The sequence below is a fragment of the Nicotiana tomentosiformis genome, chromosome 5 (assembly GCF_000390325.3).
Source record: "Nicotiana tomentosiformis chromosome 5, ASM39032v3, whole genome shotgun sequence".
Lineage (NCBI taxonomy): Eukaryota > Viridiplantae > Streptophyta > Magnoliopsida > Solanales > Solanaceae > Nicotiana > Nicotiana tomentosiformis.
The window spans coordinates 15,981,873-16,007,768 of NC_090816.1; the positions used below are offsets into that span (position 1 = coordinate 15,981,873).

At 37.5% G+C, this 25,896-nt stretch overlaps 2 protein-coding genes across 2 annotated transcripts; both read right to left on the reverse strand.

The window, feature by feature from the left end:
* Positions 1 to 2,212: 2,212 nt before the first annotated feature.
* On the reverse strand, positions 2,213 to 4,249 carry LOC138891957 (uncharacterized). The gene is made up of 4 exons (XM_070175648.1): positions 3,990 to 4,249; positions 3,454 to 3,900; positions 2,761 to 2,969; positions 2,213 to 2,511 (listed from the first exon to the last, which is right to left on the reverse strand). Exons 1-4 carry the CDS (start codon positions 4,247 to 4,249, stop codon positions 2,213 to 2,215), a joined length of 1,215 nt encoding a protein of 404 aa, XP_070031749.1.
* A 10,891-nt stretch (positions 4,250 to 15,140) lies between these two features.
* LOC104095937 (uncharacterized) lies at positions 15,141 to 24,752 on the reverse strand. The gene is made up of 15 exons (XM_009602189.4): positions 24,446 to 24,752; positions 23,398 to 23,486; positions 22,319 to 22,385; positions 22,087 to 22,202; positions 20,523 to 20,589; positions 20,387 to 20,435; positions 20,192 to 20,277; positions 19,789 to 20,054; positions 19,624 to 19,679; positions 18,684 to 18,769; positions 17,936 to 18,028; positions 16,936 to 17,263; positions 16,204 to 16,754; positions 15,669 to 15,891; positions 15,141 to 15,588 (listed from the first exon to the last, which is right to left on the reverse strand). Exons 1-15 carry the CDS (start codon positions 24,644 to 24,646, stop codon positions 15,362 to 15,364), a joined length of 2,505 nt encoding a protein of 834 aa, XP_009600484.1. The 5' UTR covers positions 24,647 to 24,752; the 3' UTR covers positions 15,141 to 15,361.
* Positions 24,753 to 25,896: the final 1,144 nt, after the last annotated feature.

Here is a 25,896-nt window from a genome sequence, read left to right on the forward strand (position 1 = left end):
AGGCAAGTAGCACATGGTCCTCAATCTCTACCACTAATACAATACACTAGCGAATTCTAACAAAGTGCTACAACATACATAATACAAGATACATGGTGTGGGTGACATATGAACTTTAAAGACAAGCTTCGAATTATGTAAAACCACCCCCAAATACCCCACTTTTAGTATGATATCACATACAACTATACTCGGCTACTCAGACTTCACCGGTGCACAAAATACTCGTTGAAGCATTTTATCAAACACATGGTGGGCATTAAGTGTGTGCAACTCAATTCTACAATGGTGGAACATGGTGGCCCTCCCAAATTTTAACGAAGTAGAGGAAATTTTAGTTTACTACTCTGTATGCAACACAACAACCAAGTTGTAACAACCAATTTCGTTCCACAGTCGCGCCACCCACCATAGAAACAAGTTCTAAGAAGCAACTTATGGGGGGATCTCGGGATGAGGCATTTGGAAAATGGGGGATGTTCATTATAATCTACAAAATAGAAGAAAAATAAGAAGGAGGGAACATACCTGGATAATTGAAGAGGAATGCAAGGAATAAAACATAAAAAACTTGAGAGAACGAGGGAGAGACAGAGATGCGTTTGAGAGAGAGTTGAGGGGGGAGATACGGGTGAGAGGGGGAGGGGGGGTTAAAGGGTTAGAGTTATTTCTAATGGGTATGATATTAGGAGATGGGTTAATGGGTGAATGGAAACGGGTAATTGGATCAGGTTATATGGGAATGGGTTAATAAAATAATGAAATGAAAAAAATGAAAAGAAAAAAAAATAATTTTACCTGCCCCCAGCCCAGCGCGTCATGCTAGGCCCGGCGCTGGGGAGAAACATGATTCTATTTTTTGCGCCCTAGGTAGTGCTGGGCGTTGGTCTGCCAAAAGTTTTTTTTTTTTTAAATCCCTGATCCCCCTAAGCACTTTATATATCCACTTTACATACCTCACACCATTCTACCTATAATTTTTATGCCTACAAAGAAAATAAAAACTCTAGTCTACTCTTACTAAAAATAAAACTAAGCTATGAAAGCAATAAAAATTGGATTGCCTCCCAATAAGCGCTTGATTTAACGTCGCGGTATGACGCAGGGCCTCGCTCACTCATCAGTGAGTATTACTTTGGACTTCTCACGATCAATGACACCTGCCTAATAGTGCTTGACTCTTTTCCCATTCACAAAAAACTTTATTTCACCATTTAAAGCGTGCAACTCAATTGCACCATAAGGAGAGACTCTCATCACCTCAAATGGACCTGACCACCTCGATTTTAACTTCCCAAGAAACAGCTTAAGCCTTGAATTGAACAATAATACTTTTTGGCCCGGTTCATAATGGTGGGGCTTGATACGCTTGCCATGCCATCTTTTTGTTTTCTCCTTGTAAATAAAGCTTAGCATTTTCATAAGTGTGCAGCATGAACTCATCTAACTCATTCAACTGCAAGAGCCTCTTCTCGCCCACGGCTACAAAGTCCATATTCAATTTTTTAGTTTCCCAGTACACCTTGTGTTCAAGTTCAACAGGATAGTGACATGCCTTCCCATAAACAAGCTTATACGGGGACTTCCTAATTGGTGTTGTGTATGCAGTTCTATATGCCCATAGAGCATCATCTAACTTTGCAACCCAATCCTTCCTATTCACACTCACTGTATTCTCTACTATTTACTTTATTTCTCTATTGGACACATTAGCTTGTCTACTTGTTTGCGGATGATATGCCGTGGCAACTCTGTGGCGGACCCCATATTTGGCTAGAAGGTTATTCAACAATCGATTACAGAAATGTGTCCCTTCATCACTAATCAAGGCACGTGGAGTCTCAAATCTCGAGAATATATTTTCTTCACAAAAGCAGCTACCACCTTGGCATCATTGGTTGGCAATGCGATCGCCTTTACCCATTCTGACACGTAGTCAAACGCTAGCAAGATATATTTGTTTCCTCTAAATACTGGGAACGGTCCCATAAAGTCTATCCCCCACACATCAAAAATCTCTACCTCCAGGATGTTATTCAAAGGCATCTTATGCTTCTTTGTGATTGTTCCTGTTCTTTGACATTGGTCACACTTCTTAACAAATGCGTGGGCATCCTTGAACAATGTTGGCCAAAAGAACCCAGATTGTAGCACCTTTGCAGCTGTCCTATCACCTCCATGATGGCCCCCATAAGGAGAGGCATGGAAATCATTAAACACTAATTCCACCTCCTTTTTCTGGAATGCACCTCCTCATCAACTGATCAGCACACTGTTTGTACAAGAATAGCTCATCCCAGTAGTAGAAGTTCACATCATGTAGGAACCTCTTCCTAGCTTCAGATGTAATTTCAGGCTGAAGTACCCCACTCACAATATAATTCACATAATCCTCGTACCATGGGGGAGGGTCTTGGGTGATAGCAAAAAGTTGCTCATCAGGAAATGCCTCATTACTTTGTCTTCCTTCCTCCACGTGCTCATGCTTTTCCAGCCTTGATAGATTATCGACTACTTGGTTTTATGTGCCCTTCCAATCTCGTATTTCTACATCAAATTCCTGCAACAATAAAAGCTAGTGCATCAATCTATCCTTGGATTCTTCTTTTATAAGTAGATACCTGATTGTTGCATGATCGGTATGGACTATAACTTTTGTTCCCACAAAGTATGCCCGAAATTTCTCAAAGGCCTACACAAAAGCCAACAACTCCTTTGTAGTGGTGGTGTAATTTAGCTATGCATCATCAAGAGTCTTACTCGCATAGTATATGGAGTGAAACATCTTGTCCTTCCTCTGGCCTAGCACTGCCCCAATAGCATGGTCACTTGCATCGCACATAAGTTCAAATGGTAAGGACCAATCTGGTGCCACAATAATGGGGGCAACCACCAACCTCTTTTTGAGATCCTCGAATGCCTTCAAGCAGGCTTCATCAAAATTGAAGGTCACATCCTTTTCAAGCAACCTGCACGAAGGAGTAGCAACTTTTTAAAAATCTTTAATAAAGCGTCTATAGAACCCCGCGTGCCCCAAGAAACTCCGGACACCCTTCACAGAAATGGGTGAAGGTAATTTTTCAACCGCCTTCACCTTCGTCTTATCAACTTCAATGCCACTTTTGACACTCTATGGTCCAACACGATGCCTTCTTGTACCATAAAATGGCACTTTTCCCAATTTAGTACTAAATTTATTTCTTCACAATGTGCCAGCACCTTGACTAAATTCTTCAAACAACCATCATAAGAAGATCCAAAGACTAAAAAATCATCCATCAAAGACTTCTACGAATTTCTCCACCATATCAGTGAAAATAGCCACATGCACCTCTAGAAAGGACTGATGCATTACAAAGACCAAATAGCATTCTCTTAAAAGCAAAAATACCATAAGGACATGTAAAAGTGGCCTTCTCCTGATCCTTTGGGCATATGACAATCGGGTTTTACCCGGAATAACCATCAAGGAAGCAATAATATTTATGCCCCGCCAATCTGTCTAACATCTGGTCAATGAATGGAAGTGGAAAGTGGTCCTTGCGGGTTGCTTTGTTGACCCTTCTGTAGTCAATGCAAACTCTCCACCCAGTCACGGTGCGAGTAGGCATTAGCTCATTTTTCTCATTCTGTACAACAGTCATCCCCCCTTTTTTAGGCACACGTTGCACTGGGCTTACCCAGTTGCTGTCAGAAATAGGGAAGATGATACCTGCATCAAGCCGCTTAATTACTTCCTTCTTCACGACCTCTTTCATAATGGGGTTTAATATCCTTTGTTGCTCAACACTGAGGCGGTGTCCATATTCCAGAAAGATTTTATGCATGCAAAATGATGGACCAATTCCTTTGATATCAGCAATTGTCCACCAAATAGCCTTTTTACGCTCACAAAGCACTCTGAATAATTTTTCTTCTTGCACATCGGTCAAGATGAGATAATCACCGGAAATGTCTTAGAGTTCCCTAAATAAGCATAGTGCAAATACGCTGGAAGAGGCTTGAGTTCTAGCTTTGGAACTTCTTCAATAGATGGTTTAGGAGGGGTCAAAGTAATAGGTATGTTCAACTCCTCGAATCTCCCAAACCCATGGACATATTTGCAAGACATGTTAAGTACTTGCTCAATTTCATCCATCATCTCATCTTCACTTTCTTCTTCATCCCCCATCCAGGCTCGTTCAAGAGGATCTATGGGGATCATATAAGGCACCAATAAGGTCATCTCACTTTCCACCACAGAAATCATGGATAGCTCTTCATAGTGGGCTGGCAATCTGAGTGCTTTATACACATTAAATACCTCCACTCAATCACCCACTCTCATTGTCATCTTTCCTTTACATACATCAATAATAGCGCGGCCCGTGGCTAAGAATGGACGCCCCAAAATAAATGATACTTCCTGATCGGGCTCATAGTCCAAGATAATAAAATCGGCAGGGAATATGAAAGAACCCACTTGAATTAACACATCTCCAATCACTCCTTCAGGATGAGCAAGGGAGCGATCAGCTAACTGTAAAATCACTATGGCTGGGCGCGGCTCACCCAACCCTAACTGTCTGAAAATAGATAGCGGCATCAAATTGATGCTCGCCTAAAGATCACATAAAACTCGCCTGACTGCGTACTTACCAATCGAGATTTAGATAGTGAAACTATCTGGATCCTTCAATTTCTGAGGTAGCTTGCTTTGAATTCTTAGGCTACATTCTTCAGTGAGTGCCACAGTCTCGAACTCTGCCAACCTTCTTTTATTTGCCACTATGTATTTGATATATTTGGCATATTTGGGCACTTCTTGCAGGATGTCTACCAGTGGAATATTGATTTTCACCTGCTTCAAAATATCAAGAAAATTTTTATAAGAGGAATTATCCTTCACTTTCTGCAATCTCTGAAGGAACGGATGTGGTGGCCTTGCAATTAATGGAGGGGGTTGCTTAGCCACCACCACTTCAGCTGGCTTCTCTGACTACTTTGCTTTTTCTGATTCTGCTTCTATGGTGGTCGATTTCTCATTAAAGGTCACTTGCTTCCTCTTTTTAGACGGGACTTCTTCTAACTGTCTCCCATTCCTCAACTGGTAGAGTATTTTGAGCATTGGCAAGTTGCCCCACTTGTCTCTCCAAATTTTGAATCATTGTAGAGTGGGTTGTTGCCTGAGCCTACCGATCAGCCATCAATTTCTTTAGCATCTCTTCAATGTGACTCGTTGAGTTTGTAGGTTGTTCAGCCTAAGGTGGTCTATATTGTTATTGAGGAGCTTGTGGCCTATACTAATTCTGAGCACCTTGGTTTCCACCCCAAGAGAAGTTCGGGTGGTTCCTCCAGTTAGGATTGTAAGTGTTCCCATACTGGTTTGTCTGGCCCCTATTTGCATTACCCACAAAATAGGCAGACTCTGGATTAGCTGGGCATAAGTCGCTCGTGTGACCCTCTCCACATACTTCACAAAATATCTGAACCTGTTGCACTGGCTGAGCTTGTTGCTTGTTAATAACCAAGGTCATATTATTGACTTGGTTGGCCAATGTGGCAACCTGCACTGATAATGTAGAGACAACAACTAACTCGATAACCCTCGCAGATTTTTGCATTGTGTGTCTGCCCATCTCTCCTTGCCAATCAGGATTGCTTTTGGAGATTTTGTTCAATAATGCATATATCTCATCGAAGCTTTTCTCTAACACTTGACCTCCCGCTGCAGCGTCCACCACAATCTTTGTCTCTGGATGTAGCCCTTCTATGAAAGTGTGAGTTAACACTTCATTAGTCTGGTTGTGATGAGGACAGTCTCTGAGCAACCCCTTGAACCTTTCCTAAGCTGAATATAAAGACCCCCCCCACCCCACCCCCACCCCAACTTCTATTTGAAGGCAACTATCTCACTTTTGTTCTTTGCAGTTTTGCCTGAAGGAAAGAACCGTGCCGAAAATTTCCTCGCCAGATCATTCCATGACATAATAGAATTGGTTGATTCCGCCTTCAACCACCACTTTTCTTCGCCCAACAGAGAAAACGAGAACATTGTGAGCCTCACATAGTCTTGAGTGACTCCGTTAGTGATATAAGTATCACTAATCTCCAAGAAGTTCAGGATGTGCTATTGTGGATCCTCGTGTGGAAGACCCATAAACTTCCCATTCGCATGTAGTAGCTGAATCATGCTCTATTTCAGCTCAAAGTACCCAGTGATTCTGGGCTTCACAATGCTGGAGGTGACATTAGCAATGATGGGCATCGCCACCTCCTGAACAGCCAAATGTTTCTCCTCTGCCATGTCCACAGAAAATTGAACAAGTGCCTGAAGATAATATGTGTCCCTTGCTTTCCTCTGCCTCCTATGAAATGTTTTTTCAGGTTCGGGGTCAAAGCCTTGAAGTCTATCCTAGCTTCTGACCCTTCGCATTCAATCAAAGTTCCTGAGAGCATAGCAACCAATAAGAAACGTTAGACTTGACGAAATAAATAACTAAAGTAAAAATTAGAAAGTAGTCAATATTCAAGTCCCCGGCAAAAGCTCCAAAAATTTGTTGCTTTCAAACGCACACGCAAGTATACGCGATCGTACAAGTAATAAAATAATGAGTCGAGTGCCGAACCCATAGAGACTTGTGTTAACTACCCACTAGTTTCACCAAGATTATTATTCAATCGAGTCAATCAGAGTTTAAAAGTGTGATTATACTAAGTAATAATTCTAACAAGTAACTAATTTATCAAGTGGCAAAATAGTTGTTGTGTATTCAGTAGAGACAAATATTCCAGGGTTGTGATCGATTCACCAATCCTATTGTGTTCTAATTAACTCTCCCTTTCATACAATTCACTTGTGATTGCTAATTAATCGAACAATTGCTCTCGTAATATTCTCCCGAATTACTACTCGCCTATTCAAAATAGATTAATGCCTATATTCCTATGAAATCAATCTATTAAGAACGCATTAAGATTACGATATTTAATTAAGCATGGTGACTAGTTATATTCCTATCCTAACCATAAATCTGCCCCCCACTCAGAGTTAAGATCATGCTCTCTTCAATTTTTCTCTAATCTAGACGTAGCTTTCCCAATCATAGCGTAGATAGTAAATAGAACATAACTGTTGGCCAGACAATTAAGCAATTAATCACAGAATTGAAGAAACAACCATATATTAGTGAATTATAATCAAGGTTAAGTCAGCTTTAGACAATAATATTCATGGCTAAATCACAACCCTAAAACTACCGGGTTCATCTCTCTCGACCAGTTCAGGTTCAAGGGAGGGTGAGTTTTAGCCACTCATGATAATATCAAAACAAATTCAGAAGTGTTGAATAATTGAGAATACTAAGAAAAGATGAAGAAAACTGAGATATCCTCGCTCCCGGATGTTCCTCGTATGTATTCTTCCCTCAAAGTGGCATCTCCCCTCTCAAAATAGGCTTAGTCTTGCTTCTATACGCGTTGGGGGGTCTTGGGCCGAAATAACCTTGTCCCGGACGAACTAGGAGAAAATTCATATCACCAACGCCCAGGGTAGCGTGGGCGCTATCCCTGACTCTGGGATTTTTAAGTTTCTGACTTCTACGCCACAGTTATAGCCCCACGCTACCTGTGGCGCTACAAAGTGGCCATTTTCCCATTTTGCTCCTTTTTGCCTCCAATCTCGCACCTTCACCCCATATTGTCTCCGGATGATTCCTACACATTAAAATACCATGAATTAGCATAAATTATAATATTTCGCATCTGAAATCTACGAAACATGAGTAAAATGCGAGGCGATATACATATAAATATATATACTATAAGCTAAATTGCAATCATGTTTACACTAGGCTAAGACCAGGCTAACTCAATAATTCACGTACGTCGTATGAGTTTGCTTTCATAAATTATTCTCATTCATTTGTGTGTGTGGCCGATTTTTGACGTAGACTAAATTTATACATACTAGTAATATGAAATCACATACATATTTCACACTTTTGATATCAATAATGGCCGGCAACTGTTCGGAGTAGATTAATTAATTTGTCAATGTTATCCTTGAAAATGTAAATTAATTTTGGAAAGATCTTAAGATTGACATAGTTATCGAAAAAATGAAATAAAATAAAGAGATTACTATTCACCTTGAAAATTGATTATTGTACATAATGAACTAAAATCTCCTCTATTTATAGAAGAAAGGAAGTTGTTCTGTAAGCTACTATGTAAACTGCTTGTAAGCTGCTACTATACCAGATATAGATAATCTTCTACCGGGGGTGATGTTTATCCATAACGGAGTACCGAAATGATAAGATCATTGTACCAGATATAGATAATCTACTACCGGATCCATAACGCAGTACCGAAAGGATAAGCCCATTGTACCACATATAGATAATCTTCTACCAGGGGTGATGTTTATCTATTACGGGATACCGAAAGAATAAGCTCATTGTACCAGATATAGATAATCTTCTACCATGGGTGATGATTATCCATAACGGAGTACCGAAAGGATAAGCTCATTGTACCACGTATAGATAATCTTCTACCGTGGATGATATTTATCCATAACGGGGTACCGAAAGGATAAGCTTTTTCAGGAGGCTTATTTTCAATAGAGTATTAAATAGATAAACATATTTACGGCGGAGTCTCATATAGATAAGTTTCTTCAAGAAGCTTATTTACAACGGAGTACTAAATGAACATTCATAATATAATATATTTATAACACTCCACCTAGGATGTTCACTAAAAGATAATGTGCCTCATTAAAACCTTACTAGGAAAAATCTCGTGAAAAAAAATTCTAGTGAAAGAAAAAGAGTACACATATTTAGTAATACACATAACTAGTTATCTCATTAAAAACCTTATGGGAAAAATATTAGTAAGGGAAAAAGAGTATAGCGCGTATTTTGTTCCCCCTGATAAAAACCTTATTTCAAATATTTGAGTCTCCGCATTCCAATCTTGTATACCATCTTCTCAAAAGTTAAAGTTGGCAAAGATTTAGTGGACAAATCTGTTGGATTATCACTTGAACGGATTTGTTGCACATCGATGTCACCATTTTTCTGAAGATCATGTGTGTAGAATAATTTTGGTGAAATGTGCTTCGTTCTATCTCCTTTTATAAATCCTCTCTTTAATTAGTCTATGCATGCAATATTGTCTTCGTATTAAATTGTGGATCTACTATCATATTCCAAACCACATTTTCCTTGAATGAAATGAATCATTGATCTCAACCATACGCATTCCCTACTTGCTTCGTGAATAGCTATTATCTCAGCATGATTTGAAGAAGTAGCAACAATAGATTTCTTTGTGGAGCGCCATGATATGACAGCACCTCCACATGTAAACACGTACCCTGTTTGAGATCGAGTTTTATGTGGATCAGATAAATAACCTGAATCTGCATAACCATCAAGATCTGCACTACCTTTGTTAAAATAAAATAATCTCATATCAAGTGTTCCCTTTAAATATCGCAATATATGCTTAATCCCATTCCAATGTCTCTGCATAGGAGAAGAGCTATATCTTGCTAGTAAATTAACAAAAAATATTATGTCATGTCTTGTAACAATAGCAAGATATATAAGTGCACCAATTACACTAAGATAAAGTATTCCGGGACAAAGGAGTTCCTCATCCTCTTCTGGAGGTCGGAACAGATACTTATTCACTTCAAGTGATTGAACATCCATTGGTGTACTTAATGGGTGCACTTTGTCCATGTAAAAGCATTTTAAGACCCTTTCTCGTTAGGCATATTGATGGATAAAGATCTCGTCTGCTAAATATTCAATTTGCAGATCAAGACAAAGTTTTGTCTTTGTAAGATCTTTTATCTCATATTCTTTCTTAAGCTATTGAATTGCCTTTTGGAGCTCTTATGGAGTTCCAACAAGATTTATGTCATCAACATAAACAGCAATTATAACAAATTCTGATGCCATTTTTTTTATAAAAATATATGGACAAACAACATCACTTATCACTACTAAAAATTCGGGCAAAACAATCCAAAAGAACTGACCAATGTTGGTCGGTAATGGCCGATAACTATCCAAAACGCCACCATTTACGTGTAAACGGTATTTTGAAGGTCGGAAGGGCATACCAACCAAAGTAGGTCGGAAATTACCGACCAACTTTGGTCGGTCAATTAAATTCAAAAAAGAAATCCGAAAAAACTGACCAACAATGACCGGCCGAATTAACCGACCGATTATGGTCGGTTTTTTTAATATTAATTTTAATTTATTTTAAATGAAAAACCGACTAAAGTTGGGAGATTTCTTGAAAAATAAATTTCGTGGAACTCAAAAATAGTTTCCCGCATTTTTGCGCTAAAGAAAACCGGCCAAAGTTGGTCGGTTTCGTAAAATAAAATTAAAAAATAAAATATTTTGAAAAATCGACCAACTTTGGTCGGTATTTTGATCGACCAAAATTGGTCGGTCGACCTTGGTCGGTTTTTGTCGAATTTCTAGTAATGTATGCAACCTTCTTTCAGCAAATATGTACTGAGGCGATTATGTCACGTGCGCCCAGATTGATTTAAATCGTACAAAGATCTTTGTAATCTGATTGAGTACATTTCACGATACTTTGAACTATATGCTTTAGGCATTTTAAATCCTCCAGGGATCTTCATATAGACTTAATTAAATGAGTCATATAGGTTACGACTTGCATTTAAATGGTATGACATCTTCAGGTGTCTGGACTGCAGGTCCGATCCTCACAATCTTTAATAATATTGTGAACTATATTGTATCAAATATATCATCGACGATCATTTTGTATCGGTTCTTAAGCGGCATAACTTATTGAGATCTCATCACTTTCTTTATTTTCAGGTACCTGAACTTCTTCTCGAGTTTCATGAAATGTTATATCGTGGGCTCTTCTAGAGCTCATTTCCTCCTCATTATCATCATTTTGATCATTTGCTCCTATCATTTTTCAAGGGTTATTACCTTTGGAACCGATCGGTTTACTACGCTTCATGCGTGCAGTAAACTTTATCCTGCAGGGACTTTAATTATAATAGGAGCATTTGCAGCTGAAATATGATATTTAATTTTAGATCAGCAAATGCTTCTGGCATTTGACTTGAATTATGTTCTAAGTGAGAATCATATTAATGATAATTCGATTCATATAGCATATTTTTCAGTTGTTTATTCCATCTCCCAAATGTTAGAAACTCATATCCCAATCTTCTTTGGGAAACCTATCTTTGTGCATTGTGGTAGAGAAATTAATCATATACCACACATCAAAAGTTATTAGATAGTAAAAATATTTGATTTCTGATCTTAAACCAATTGTGAGGGGAGGACTTATCATATTTTGTTGGTCTGATGCATACAAGTGTTGTTGTATGCAATTTAGAAAATCTTAGACCAACACGTGAGACTTTATTCTCATAAGCAATAGTTTAGCCATTAATAGGAGGTATTCAATGCTAAGCTAGCTTGGATATAAACCAGCATTATCAAGATGAACTATCTTGATTTCATAATCTAAAAATTATGCTCTTAATTGAGAAAGTCAATTTCAAATGCCAAACTGCAGGTTGACAATAAATACACATATAACCATCTCATATATGCATCTATAAGTGGTTCACATGATAGGTGAATGGGCCCATATTTACTTTTTATATATTCCAGAATTCAGGGGGTTTAGTCCCAACTTTAGCTTATATAATCAATTTGTTATGAGAACAAGCAACACAAGAGAATTCTTGAAGAATCTTCAAGTTCTTCAGTATATGCTTATCTGAATTCTCAAATAGCTCATTTAAAAATGGCAAATGAAAACTTCAAGTTTATCATGACTTGTGCTATCTCTAAGTAAACTTATGTTTTACTGTGATACATAACATAGTACAAATGGAAGAATAAGGCGGGTCACTTCTCACATACATATTATTTTACCCCCTATGATTGTGGAAACATGAAGATTTTCAATCTTCTAGTCATTTGTAGTCTCAATATGATAGCCATTTGTATTAGTAAACTTCATGTTTACTACAACATATGTTTTGACCATAATCATATAATATGAATGACATATTTGCATATAAGCTCTTCGAGAGCGTTCGTTTATTATCCACAATCTAATATTTATCGGACACTACTGGTATCATGTGTCTTCTAGACAAACAGTTAGCTCTTCAGAAGTTGTTAATATATTTTATACTATCAAATATTACTCAGACACTTCTGGTATCATGAGAGAAAATAATAATCAAAGTATAACTTTTATTTATGTACAACAATTACATAACCATACTATCTACTACAAGCAACAAAAATTAAAATATTTACATTTCTACAGATTCATCACCGATCATATGACTTGTTTCTCCTTCCGGAAGTGCAAAGTAATCAGCTACATCCAAATGCATGAAGTCTAAATTATCTTCAGAAATAAAATTTGCTTCAGTATTTTTCTCTGTCTTCTTCAGGGAGGCTTGATAAAGCTCAACCATGTACTTTGGCGTACGACAGGTACGTGACCAATGCCCTTTTTCTCCACATCTATAGCATGCATTTTCTGTCTTTGTTGCTTGCACCGCTTCATGCTTTTGTTCCTTCCTTTTCCATTGTTGGTGGTGAGGAGGATTTTTTGGTGCATTATTATTACCATGATTAGATTTTTTTCCCCGACCACGGCCATGACTACGACTGGGGCCACGACCTCTTCCACGCTTAGCTTGGTGGAAGTTCGTCTCATTCACTTCAGGGAATGGACAAGAACCAGTAGGTCGGCTTTCATGGTTTTTTATTAATAGCCCATTATGTTGCTCGGCTACAAGGAGATGTTGGTTAGGGGTTACCGTACCTCGGTAACTTCAAAAAAATATATGTATATATATGTATATATCTTAAATAATTGATATATATTTTGATTGACATCCTAAGATTTAAATCTTAGATAGTTATATTGGTCGATTTGGGAAGCACCACTTAACTTTTAGTGTGCTGTCTCAGTTCGATTTTAACTCTAGTATTTGTTCAAATTCTTATTCGATGTATATGTCACCTGTCACTAGTGGGTTCCATATAGCCACAATTAACTAACATCTCTATGTACGTACTAGGAGCAGCATTATCTTTAAGGAATTAAGTATATGGGAACGGAATTAATTGAGTTGACTTAAGACTATTTACATGTTTGAAATTTAAAAAAAACAAATGCTGGAATAACTTGACCGTCGTTGTTTGCTGGGAGAATAAAACACTGAATATATTTACTTTTGGATCAAGTCAATGTCCACCTGAATTGAATGATGGTTAAATCCAAATATAGTTATATACACCGACGTTTAAAGGAAAATTACACAATCTATGAAATTTGACATGCAACATGTTGTTAGGTACTATTTTTAGTAGGTTACAGTTAATATATTCTAAACATCTATCGACAATTACCTTACAAGTGATTTGTTTGTATAAATATTTTCTGTTATCCGTTCGTAAAAATTTAAACTCAATCCAAGTACGTCCAAATGAGTGTATATCAACTTTGACTAAGTTTGATAAAATGGTGGTTTCTTCTTCATCTTGAACGTGTAGCTACTATTACTGACTTCTCTAACTGCAATTTCTGCAACAAGACAAGGGCATTTTTATAAAAAAAAGAGTTAGTATTGTATTGGTGTAAAAACCAATTGAACAATTCCCTCTTTTCCTCTGATTCTTGTATTCGTCACAACTTCTGAGTTTTTTTCCTAAATAATGTAGCTTATTGTCATAACCCGCATTTTGGGGTTGTGACTTCATTCGGAACCGGTGAGAAAAGGTCTTTCTGATTCTCTGACGTAGACCTGTCTACTCAGAAAACTTGGGCTTTTTAATTTTAAGCATATATAAGGGGGTATAGGTATTGAAAACTCAACCTGCCTCCCCCATACGTGCTGCCACCAAGTCGTATCAAATGAGCGACCTTGAGGGGAACCTCAAGGGCCTGTCTGGATGACTCAAAGGAGTGTCCTAGGTATCCATACGAGTTAGGAAACTCTATGGACGGCGCGACGCCTTCGGGCTAGCGTTGGGCACCAAACGGGTGCTGGAGGCTCGATATGTGGAACGTGCATGCCCCGCGGGCTGCCGAATGTTGGATCGAGACCTCTGTGCCGATTGGATACTTGATGCACCTATCTTAGGGGCGTCATGTGTCGACTTGTAAGCATGGCTTGGGTTCAGCTATGCGAGCAAGGGTCTGTTAGCCTAAACGTGCAGTTGTGGGGCGACACTGCACTATGCGGGATGGAAGTGTGTCGCAAGGGCTATGTATGGGCATGGCACGAAAGACGCACATGACAATGGCCAAGGACTAAAGGTTGCCTTACTCGGGCAAGGCACAAGCTGGGTGCGGATGCACGAGGCGAGTGTCAAGCTTGAGGATTGGACTGTGCACGCGAGAGCGATGCTCAGTTCTAGGTGAGGGACAAAACATGTCCTTAGCCAACCCCCAGGGCGCGCATGGATCATGATCCTAAGACGAGAAGCGCCACAACTAGTCGAGGCCAAGAGCCTAGACATCGTACAGGCGGCACAATTGGAGCAGGCCTTCTAGGCAAGCTTCACCACAGGCACAGGATCGTGCTTGGAAAACCTGGGAAAGGAGAAAGGCTGGCCTGCAGCGAGGGAAACTGCAGGCGCCGCACGGGCTATTCGATGCCGCTGACGAGCGTAAGAAAGTCGATGCCTCTTCAAACCTCTCACCTTATTGTATTATTTGATCAATCTATTTAAAATCTTGTTTATCTCACGAACAAAATGAATTTTGTAAAATACTTCCTTTTTTATAAACGACACGTAAGTCCCTGAATTGTTTGAAGTTTGCTATATACACTCATTTTAGATTTTTTTGTACTTAAATTATTAAACAAAACATAAAATATGTTGAGATGTATGTACGAATCTTACGCTCCTAGATTATCTGTTTATAACTAAGAGACTGATTATCTGTTACATTAAAACCATTCTCGAAAACTAATTATTAACATCCAACTCATTCGCCCAATAGACTATAGAGTTATAAAAGCATTATATACAAAACATAATATTTCATATTCTACCATTGACTGAGATTTGATTTTTAGTCATCCAACAAAAGTTAATAAATTGGTTCTTCAACATTTTGATTACAATACATAACAGTAAGATTACAAAGGGGATCCTTCTTTCCATTTTCATCTGAAATCTAGAGTTGTAAAAATTGGCTAAACAGAATAAACCAACAAATAAGCAGCAAAATCTCAAAAATTTCCCTGTAATGGTACACTTATAACGGCTTCCAAAATTGTTAGTTTACCTATGATTTGTCTCATTGTTTTTCAATATAATGATATATTCAATTCAGCTTCATCTGCTTTAACTATTTTATCTGCCTCAGCAGTCAATGGCTTGTTATCTGCATTCTCCTCCATATACATCAACATCCTCTCTAGGAGTTCTTGGATATCAAGTTCAGTCACCATCACTGTGATACTATTCCGGCCTCTCCAGCATCCTATAGCGACAGTTGATGCATCCACTTGAGGTTCTGACAAGGTTTTATTGTCTGAAAGAAATAGAAAGCAAAGTTATGCGAGAACAAACCAATCGCGTCTACCAAAATGAAGATACAAGATCACATCTAACCTTTATTCAAAACCACCACACAACAACCAAATTGCAGCTTTGAAGCGTTTTCCCGAAATTCAGTGTCCTCAAAATCACCAAATTTAACGCTCTTGTGCTGCAAAAGATGTTTGAAATCTACCGGAGATGCATACAGTATTTGTTTGGTTATATGTGGCAACAGCAATGGCAACCCTTCAGATGTTATGCGGAATGCACCAGCATCTTTCGATTTTTGTCGCTCCTGCAACATGGAAAGACAAGACAGGAAGGTCATCTCAATAGTACAATAGACAGAAGTCACAGGAAAATATCCAAATAGTGCTTTTGTAGTTTGCTACTTGTTTTTTAAGAGGGCTTAGCAAACTTGCTTTGTACTGTACCTCCTTTCCTTTTTCAGAGAAGAGGGAGGGAGGAAGGTGTAGGGTGCTAAGTTCTTTTCTAAGACAAACTTTGTAAATCATGGACATTCAAACACATGCACGCGAAACTCCAGTATAAGATGAGTCATAAGAACAGAAATTGAAATTTCAAGTGTCGATTTTGAGCGACTTACAAACATCTTGAGCCCAATGGCAGCTATCTTGAGCTGCTGACCAGCTAAAAAATTGAGTTCGAGAACTTCTTTCACAGATTTAGATACATAATAAACTCTCTTCACATGGTTGATATTAATATTCCTTACAATCAAATGACCTTTGAATAGAAAGGATTCTTTGATGCCATAGAAAGCCTTTATCTGACCCACAACTGCCTCCTCCTGGTAAAATATTACTGGGTCAATCCCTCTCCATTTTCCTTGCATTTGTAACTTCCTTTTCCCTCTATCCAACTCGGGGCCAGATCTTCCATCATCGGAAGGTTCAATCTGCTCCGGCCTCTTTTCGTCCACTATTTTATTGGGGTCAGTATCCAGTGGAGCTTCATCCTTTGCGTTTTCAAGTATATCATCATCATCCATAGTTGCTTCAGATAGCTGGTTACCTACAGAATCCACTTGCTCAACTTCATCAGCATTAATATCTTTGAACTCAGTAAAAGTTTGTGCTTGGAAATTGCCTCTGGAAGTCGTCTTCCCTGGCTGACCGAAAAGCTTCTTCTGTATGACTACAAAGTCATAAAGAACAGAACCTCAATACTTACACAAGTACAACTAAAAAAGTTAGATAGAAAATTGCATTATGATATCAGTGCAAATGTTCTATCAGAACTAGGCCATATCATGCATAATTAAATGTTAAATGCCCCAATTTTCTACTTTTGACAAACAGGTAACGTTTAAACTAACCTGGCAAAGGAGAAAGCTTGTGAAAGACAGCAATAAAGAAGGCTCCAGTGTTCTGATCATGTGGCACTATCCTCATACAACGTTCCAATGGCAAATTTGAAGCTTCCTCATCCAAGATTGTAGTTTGAGTTGCAGGATCCTGCACCACCGCAATACCATTTTGAGAGTTACTATTACTCCCATTATCAGGCAATTGACTTCTACTCGCATCATCATCAGGTGCATCCACAAAGGCTTTGCCAGAGGGGAACATTCCAGGAACAACTGCAGCTCTGCGAGAATTACTAACTTCTTGGTAAGAAGTCAACCACATTCCTTTATCTTTAACCTGCATGCATAGAAGATTGATTACTAAATCAAAACTCAATGAAGCAGCATAAAGCTATCATACCTGTGTAGAATAAATGGAAATAAGAATTTAAGGATGGATACTAGAATTTAAGTAAGCTGACTGATCTAAGGCTACTACAGAATACACTACATGGAAGATGGAATACAGAATAAAGTAAAGGAGGCAAACCTATGCAGCACCTTGGTAAAAGTTACAATATTTGGTAAAGAATTACCTTGTGCAAACTATAAAGGATTTGGTTTCTTACAGCCCCTTCTTCACCTTGTATAAAAAGGCCTATATTTAGTTGTATTTTTCATACATGTGAATATGATAGTAAATTTCAAGTAGTTAATATTAGGTCTTAGGAATTTAATCTCGACTGGAAGGGTATCCCCACTCCAGATATAGTCTTATAGTATTTGAACTTGATTTGACATGAATCCCACAACCATGCTAACATTGGAAAAACCGAAAAAGCAAGATCCCTGTGCAAGATAAGCAATTCTCTAAGTAAAACTCCCTTCTCCATTTTAGTTACTATAACAACCTTAACATTGAAAGTCAATGCCCCAACCTCGTGCAAAGCAAGTTAGCCAAAATCTGTCATCTCCGAATATCAGACAGGAAAAAGATCGCAAATGAGCACCAAGAAAAATTACCACAAACCTTCCATTTTTTCAGACCTGGCCTTCTAACAAGCTGAGGAAGTTCACTGGAAACATCAACGAGTTCAACAGATCCCCCACACCTCCTTAAAATCTGAGAAACAAGAGAACCAGGTTTTATGAGAAGGAAAGGTGGACTTAGAATTTACAAAGTTGCAATGCAATATCAATATTGTTATCTCTCTGTCGTTCAGGAGAATTATGCAATGCAATATCAATATTGTTATTTCTCTGTCATTCAGGAGAATTATGATGATTATGACATCAGCAGAAAAAGTAATTTTGTGGAATGGTTGTAATACTAGGGACAGAGAGGCTGCACATTCAGCTACTTATTTTACAGTTTTGTTCAACATTGAAGAGAGAAATCCAGGATATCGTAGTTGACGCAACGGAGAACATACAAATAAATCAAAGAGAAAGAACACTTGCACCACATTTGTAGATATAAGGTCAGACAAACCAGGGTGTAGGGAACAGGGGGAAGAATTAAGGGAGCGCTGTAAAAAAGAAAATCAGCTAAAAATTTGCAGCCATTGCAATGACTAAAGAGTTCAATGAGGGGTTCCTTTTTTAGCTCTTCCACCCTATCGTAATCGAGTAATTTTCTTTTCTTTTTCCTTCTACTTTTGGTAGTATCACTCATTGACTTTCTGGGAAGCAAAAAGTGAGCAAAATTTTTCATTTTGTGACAAAAGCTACACAGTTAACAGAATCGTAATAAATATGTGATGCTTTCTGAAAATTACCTCGGCAACCACAGCCTCATTCTCAATGGGATTCATTGAGCAAGTTGAATAAACCATCCTTCCACCAACTTTAAGCAAAGACATACCTGAAATATATGTAAGAACAACCATGTGTCAGTTCAGCAACCTTTCATGCCATTCTAGTTACTAGCATCTCTCCAAAGCTCAGACTCTTCGAGAAACTTCTCCTAAAGACTTAAACTTCTCTATTCTATATTGCTCAAGGAATAAACATCCCTAGCAGGGAAAATATAGCCAGGATTCCACAACAATCCGAGCAACTAAATTATAGTTTAACTGCTGTTGCTTCTTGAAAGACATAAAATTCATCTCATGCTTTTGTGGTTTTCTAATCCATCTTGTTCGAGCAACTAGAATCTTTTCCTTTCTATCTTTACTTAGGAAGGGCCGAATCTTTTAAATTTTAACCAAGCATATAAAATAGCCTGTTTATGCAATTTCTCTTTGATGTGCATTAAAAATTCCTTTCTTATTTGTTTGGTGCAACTGTGGCATAAAAGCAGTTTGTAAATTCAGGTCATGACAGTGGTTCCTAACCTTAGACCGCATATATGGATCCTTTACTTCCATGATGTTCTGTTCTTAGCTAAGACTATGATTTCGAGAGATTTTAAAACTTTGAGACAACTTCCCTCTTTATGATTTTAGGTTTACCTCATCCCGTTTATTACCTTCAATTATCATATTGTCATATCTATGGACCGCAAAGCCTGAAGGTCAACATAGGACATGGTTAAATCATCTCACATGAACTTATCTTATCTTATCGTTTGTGTGTTACACTCATAATAGTAAATCTCTGAAATAACCAACAAACTCATTCTTATCCATGATAGGTCAGTGACGGTCAGCTTGTTTGAGTTAGAACAATAATGTACGATTAAGAGAGAGAGAGAGAGAGAGAGAGAGTATAATGAACCTCGCATTGCTATCTGAATCTGTAGCCCATGTAGACCATTACCCATTCCTGAATTCCTGTACAAAAGAAAAATAGAGGGGGTTAGGAGGGAACAGAAGACAATTTTATTGATTGTAGAATGCAAAATGAGAGTGAAAATGACTATAGTAGTTCATAAATAACTACCATCTCCTCCATATATCAGGAGCCTTGCGTAAAGTGCCATCACCACTACATGGAACATCACACAAGACACGATCAAATAGAAGTTGATCAATATCAAGTTCCTTTGCTTCTCGAGGCTCAGAACCTTTTGCATAACTTCTATTCAAATGACAGCTAGGAAAGTGCTGTGCTTCATGATTCGTGACTATCAAGTTGGCAGTGGACATTCTCTTTGTTTGGTGAATGAGAAGATTACACCTTTGAACATCAGCATCATTCGCTAAGACCTATATAATGAGGCATTTCAAAGAGAACTAAAAAATATGTTACAAGGATGCGTCTCAACAACAATAGGTGAAAGAGCTACAGAGAGAGTTGCATAGACACACTGATTTTAAGAGAAAAAATGAGGAAAGAAGGAGACCATTCCACCGGGTAATGATCCAGGTTCAGCTGAGTGGTGTATCATTTCAAGTAACTGAAACGTTTTTGAACCAGGAGCTGCACACACTGCACAATAAAGGGAAAAGTGAAGCTTCTATTTATCCAGTTTGATATCCATATATTAATGAAGAGATGCAAAATAAACTTAGATACAGAGTATTATAGAATAGCTTACTGTCAAGAACGAAATCATCGGGTCGTACATCCAGGAACAGAGGAGGAACCTGAGTCAAAGCAGTCGCAAGATAAATAAAGGGCACAATCGTAACCTGTATATACCAAACAAATCAGCATAGCAATAGTTGGCCCACCATGCTGACAGCCTCCTGTCTCGTAATGTTACCAATTTCATTTTGTAGCTTCAAGAACTCATGGAACCTGAATGTTTTGTGTGATGACAAAAATCAATACCAGAGACAACCAAAAGTTGTCTTCAATTATAATCCGTAAATTTCTTGACTGTCCACAGATTCCAGGAAAAAGAATTGCACAATTTTCAATTGAGGTGGGGAGAATTACTAGGAAAGGTATAAGATTTTTGATGTCCAGAAAGGGGAACAGGACATGGACTTCTAGATATAAAATTTTCTATGTGAGATGTGCATTTTTTTCATTTGAACATAATTAAACGACAACCATGTCTCAATCCCATGTAAGTTGAAGCCAACTATTTGAATCCTTTATATCCCTTCTGCTCCATGGGACCCGTTCGTTCCACCATTCAATAGTCTCTCTTTGAAGAAATTAAGGACTCTCTATAAATAGAGATTAAGATTTTCTCTAAATCTCACACTTATCCGTATACTATCATGCAATCTCTAACCAAATCTTTTCTTTTTTAAGTAAAAGGTAGCAATCTCTAATCAAAACCTAAGAGACTTCTATCAAACACTGGACCAAATGTAAGTATTACCAATAACAGCTAACCTTAACCCCAACTAATTGGTATAAAGAAAAACGGCACGAATGAAATGCTGATGCAAAGTACATCCAAAACAGAACTTTAAAATGTGTAAAGAGCAATGATCACATTCTTCAAAAGGTGTTAGCGGCAAATATAGAGAAAAAGATGAGGGAATGTCACCTGTGATGGCTTGGTTATGTTTTTTTCATAAGGACCTTCGAGTGCACTGGTCTTATCTTATGGGTATGTTAGCATTATAGTCCAACATTTCGAATAGTTCAAGGGCAAAATTGACCCTTTTCCCCTTGTTCTTGAGCAACCGTTAGTGGGAAGGGTATGTTTGAGCTATTTGGCTAGTGGGGAGTGCATTTTTGAGCTAGTTGACTAACGGCGTCAGCGAGGGCATTTTTGTGCCAAGAACGAAATGGAGGGCAAAGTTGTCCTATTTCGAATAGTTCAGGTTATCTTTTGGCCCTTTCCCCTCGCGGTAATAATGTCATAACCATCTAAGATCACAATTATATGCATGTCACAATCATATGGAGGAAATTATCAAAAATTATACAGTAGAAAGCTATAAGTGAGTCAATTGAAAAAATAAAATTTAAAAAGTTAAAAAAGAAAGTACTACACAGACGCTTTACTCAGAGAAAAGGAAAAAAAATAGATATTTCTTCCCGGTCCTACATGTGATACCAGCAGAGAGAAAGGAACTAAGGAAACTCAAAGAGCGAACTTATTTCAGACTCAAGCTTAGCACCAGTGTCAACAACAATTTGAACTGATGTTGAAGTATTGAAAAGGTCAAATAGATAATTGGCTCATAACAAGGTATTGAAAACTTGAAATGTCTTTTCCAAAAAGCCATATTTATTATCATTTGCAATAGACTTAGGTATGATCTTTTTCCAGATTGTAATTAATTCACACTATTCAAAAGTTACAGCATAAACAGAAACAGCATCTCTAACCTCCCAAGTATTTGGTTTTTCCTCAACTGCTGGCGAGAAAAATTTGACTGCCAGGCAAGATTCTCTGGATACCAGGGCAATGGCCTTATTGCCTCAACCTCACTCCCATCTGTCCCCTGAATCACAAAACAGTTTTAGGAACATTACTGAAGGCTTTAAACTAAGAGCTGCATACATACTGCAGAAATTTCATAATTCAATAAGAAAAAGTAAGCATAATCAGTTGATGCACCTCTTCCTGTAGAGACTTCATAAAATCATTCTCCAACTTGGATAGAATTTCCAAGTAGCATTGGCTACTGCAAAATTAACAAAAAAATTAGCTCAATTTAGTTCATTTCTTTGAAGCGCCTTAGAGCAATGTGAACTTTTTACTATAAGCAAGTTTATTTTGGCTTTCACTTCCAATTAGGAACTTGAAGTTATAGGTTTTTATTCATTTAATCTGAAGTTTAAAGGAATATGCTTTCTTTTGGCTACTTTTTTTGAATTGTTTTTAATTACATTAGGGGAGGGGAGGCGGAGGGAGAAAGGGTAAGGGAATGCTACGCCCTCCACTTCAATTGTGGAAGCCAGGGAGCTCGGGTGAGCTAGCCCTCAACGCCAAAGGAATATGTTTTCTTCTGAATCCTTGTTAACTTAATCAGAAATTCTAAAGCTGCACCTCATATAATAATGATTGAAGATAACATTAAGTTATTGCAGCAGGTATATGCTACTTGCAGTTGATTACTCTGAACAAGGTTGACTTGCAAATAAACAGGAAATATGGGCATATACTACTATTGCAGTAACTAAAGTAAACCATCCGGAATACAAACAGTATAAAGTTCTTGAACAAGTGAGAATTTTAAAGCTTCTAAAAGCTTTTTCACATGATAGACAGTTGCTCAAAAGTGCACAACAAATTTATTGTTTACATCAGTTTTTGTACATTTGTTGTAACACATAGCAAAGTTAGCCTCAGTCCACGTGAAAGGATACAAAGTCTAGTCTTGCTAAAAAATCCAAATAAGCATAATAAGAGGAACCAAAAATAAGAAATATATAATCAACTACTTCTGACAGAAGAGACAAACTCAGTTGTTAATATTACAAATTGAAACTGAGGATAAAGGAAATGGGAAAAGGAATTGAAAGAATGCGTGAAGAAATGAGTCCTTTTAAATCACACTTCTTAATGTAAAAATTAGATTTCTATGATATGATAAGGACATTTATACAATCTTTGTTATGTCACTTAACTATTTGCATTGGTGATTAGCTGTTAAACAGAAAACTTATCAAATGATAATGAAAAGAGACAGAGACCTTGAATTGATCCTGAAAGCAGCAGGCAATGGACTTCGAAGACAGTCCATAAAAGTATTCCACTCTTCTGGTGGCACAATTTCTTGCTCCTACACAGATATGCACATACTATCACCCAAATCCATGTATTCTATATATACCAATATACCATTGCATGTATACAAAAACCAAACAAACAAATATATTACTCCTCCCTGTTCCAATTTATACCATATTACACTAACTTAAATGATAATTTTCCATTGGAAGTGGACACTGACTTTACTGAAATTACGAATTTGTTATACACTAACTCTCCAATATATACTGCTATTTTACATGATTGCAGATCCGGGAACAGAATGCTATAGCTGATCTACTTGCAAAAGAGGGACTTAAGAGAAGATGTTATAAATACTTTTACCTAGCTTACCCTCCCATGTCTATATTGCCTGCCCACCCAGGGGGGATGTAGCATTATAGGGACAGGTTCAATTGAACTCATACCTTTCGATGTAGAGCATAAATTTATGTGTAAAAATTTACAAAAGTTGCAACATCGAGTAGATATGAACCCGTAACTTTAAAAATATAATGAGTTCAATACTAAGAACCTTAAAAGTTGAACCAATATAGTTGGATCCGCCTCTGTGCCTACCAACAGACAATTTTTCCTGGTACTTGTAATATTTTGGCTTGTCTGAGCAATTTCGAACGAAGCATCATGCATGTAGTGGTACTAATTTAGATTAATAACATATCATGCCGTCTTTCTCACCATAAATAAATAAATAAATGACAATCTTCCATTTTGGACGTCTCAAAATGTCTGAAACCAATCTATTTCCACACAAATTCCACAACTTTCAGGAATTCAAATTCATTAAATTATCCAAAACTTTAAACTTTGATAGGATGTTTTGTTCATATCCTATTGAACTTAACTTTTCTATCAATACCTCATTATTTTCTTTCATGTTCACCAATAAAAAATAACCCAAGTTAACATTTTAACTTCTAGTCAAGTTAAGTACAGTCTTACTATAAAATTAGAAAAAAGACAGTATACCTTGTAATATTCATCAAATGCAAGGTTTTGGGTGGCAAACCGTTGCCAAGTAGGGTTACTGTTTTCTCTATTATCAGTGGTAGCAGCATTTTGTTGTTGCTCATCAGAACCAACATTTTCGCTGCTGTTTTTCCAATTGTTTTCTCTGCTTTGAACGAAGTGCTTTCTCTGAGTTCTTGACCTTCTTCCTCTGAAACCCATTTTGCTCTTTAGTTTTTCCTAATTAACTGCTGCAAGTTCGAAGGTTGATTTGAGAATCTGAGATGGTGTTAAACAGGTTTAAGGGAAAGCAGAGTGGGAGTAACAGAAACTGAAGAAGGTTTAGGCTGGGTTTTAAAATGATTGGGCTGGTCAAAGGCCCAATTTAAAGAACCATCCAACTTGTAAAAATAGCACGGGCTAGCCAGTTTTCGGACTTGTAATTCAAAAATAGTCAGCGTTTGCAAAATTATTGAAAAATAGCCATCATTTTGCTGCAAGACGGACCGATCCAGCATAATATACTGGAGATTGGTGCACATGTGTATGAACTTCCAGCATATTATGCTGGACCGGTATATTATACTGGAATTTCAGTATATTATGCTGGAATATTTTCCGAATTTTGGACAGTGTTTTCGTTCAGATTTATCTTTACATGAAAAGTGGCTAAAATTCGATTACTTTTGAAATTGTGCCTATTTTTCAATTACAACTTGTAAATCTGACTATTTTTGAAATTTTACCTCCAATGGGAGATACGAATTTGATACAAATTGAAGCACGCACTCTCTCTATTGTTTAACGGGAGATTTGCACAAATAGAATCTTTTAGTGTGTCCGTTTAAATTCTGATCCCGTTAAAGAAATTTTTTACAAAAAGTAGATTTTCGATTAGCATTAGGTAGTGAAATTTTGATAAATAATGAGGATTTCAAATTGATGCCCAAATCCTGATGGTTCACCAAAATTTGGCCATAAATTCTGACGGATTTTAAATTGATGGATAAAACTTATTGTGACTGTATTCATAAATTTTTGTGACTGTTTTACTGGCTTTTCAGCCATTATGAAAATATTTCCCATCTTTATAATCGACATACAATTCTCACTTTTTGGTGATTGCAGCTCTTAAAAGGTCTCCATATTAATCAACAACAAAAAAAAAATAGGATCAATAGATAGTATTGTTTATCGTGGCATTTTTGCGAGTTGTTGCTAGAAAACAAGTATTGTACGGACCAAAAAATGAATGGAAAATGATCGCTCTCAAAATAATAGCCGGAAAAAAATATATATATATATATATATATATATATATATATATAAAACCAGTGTATATTCCCATAAATGGGATCCGCGGAGGATAGTGTGTACGCGGACCTTACCCTACCTTATAGAGATAGAGAGGTTATTTCCTATAGACCCTCGTCTCAAGGAACAGTGGAGATAAAGCAACAAGTAGCAAACAA

Bases quoted from the DNA above. Each gene is read 5' to 3' on its own strand.
- LOC138891957 (XM_070175648.1), bottom strand. From the start codon at position 4,249: ATGATTTCTGTGGTGGAAAGTGAGATGACCTTATTGGTGCCTTATATG. The intron at 3,901-3,989 runs GTATTTGCACTA...AAAATTATTCAG, and splicing joins GAACTCAAGCCTCTTCCAGC to AGTGCTTTGTGAGCGTAAAA. The intron at 2,512-2,760 runs GTAAGACTCTTG...AAAACCAAGTAG, and splicing joins TCACTCCATATACTATGCGA to TCGATAATCTATCAAGGCTG.
- LOC104095937 (XM_009602189.4), bottom strand. From the start codon at position 24,646: ATGGGTTTCAGAGGAAGAAGGTCAAGAACTCAGAGAAAGCACTTCGTT. The intron at 22,386-23,397 runs GTCTCTGTCTCT...TTAATTTTGCAG, and splicing joins GCTTTCAGGATCAATTCAAG to TAGCCAATGCTACTTGGAAA. The intron at 19,680-19,788 runs GTAGTTATTTAT...TCTTTTGTACAG, and splicing joins CCTGATATATGGAGGAGATG to GAATTCAGGAATGGGTAATG.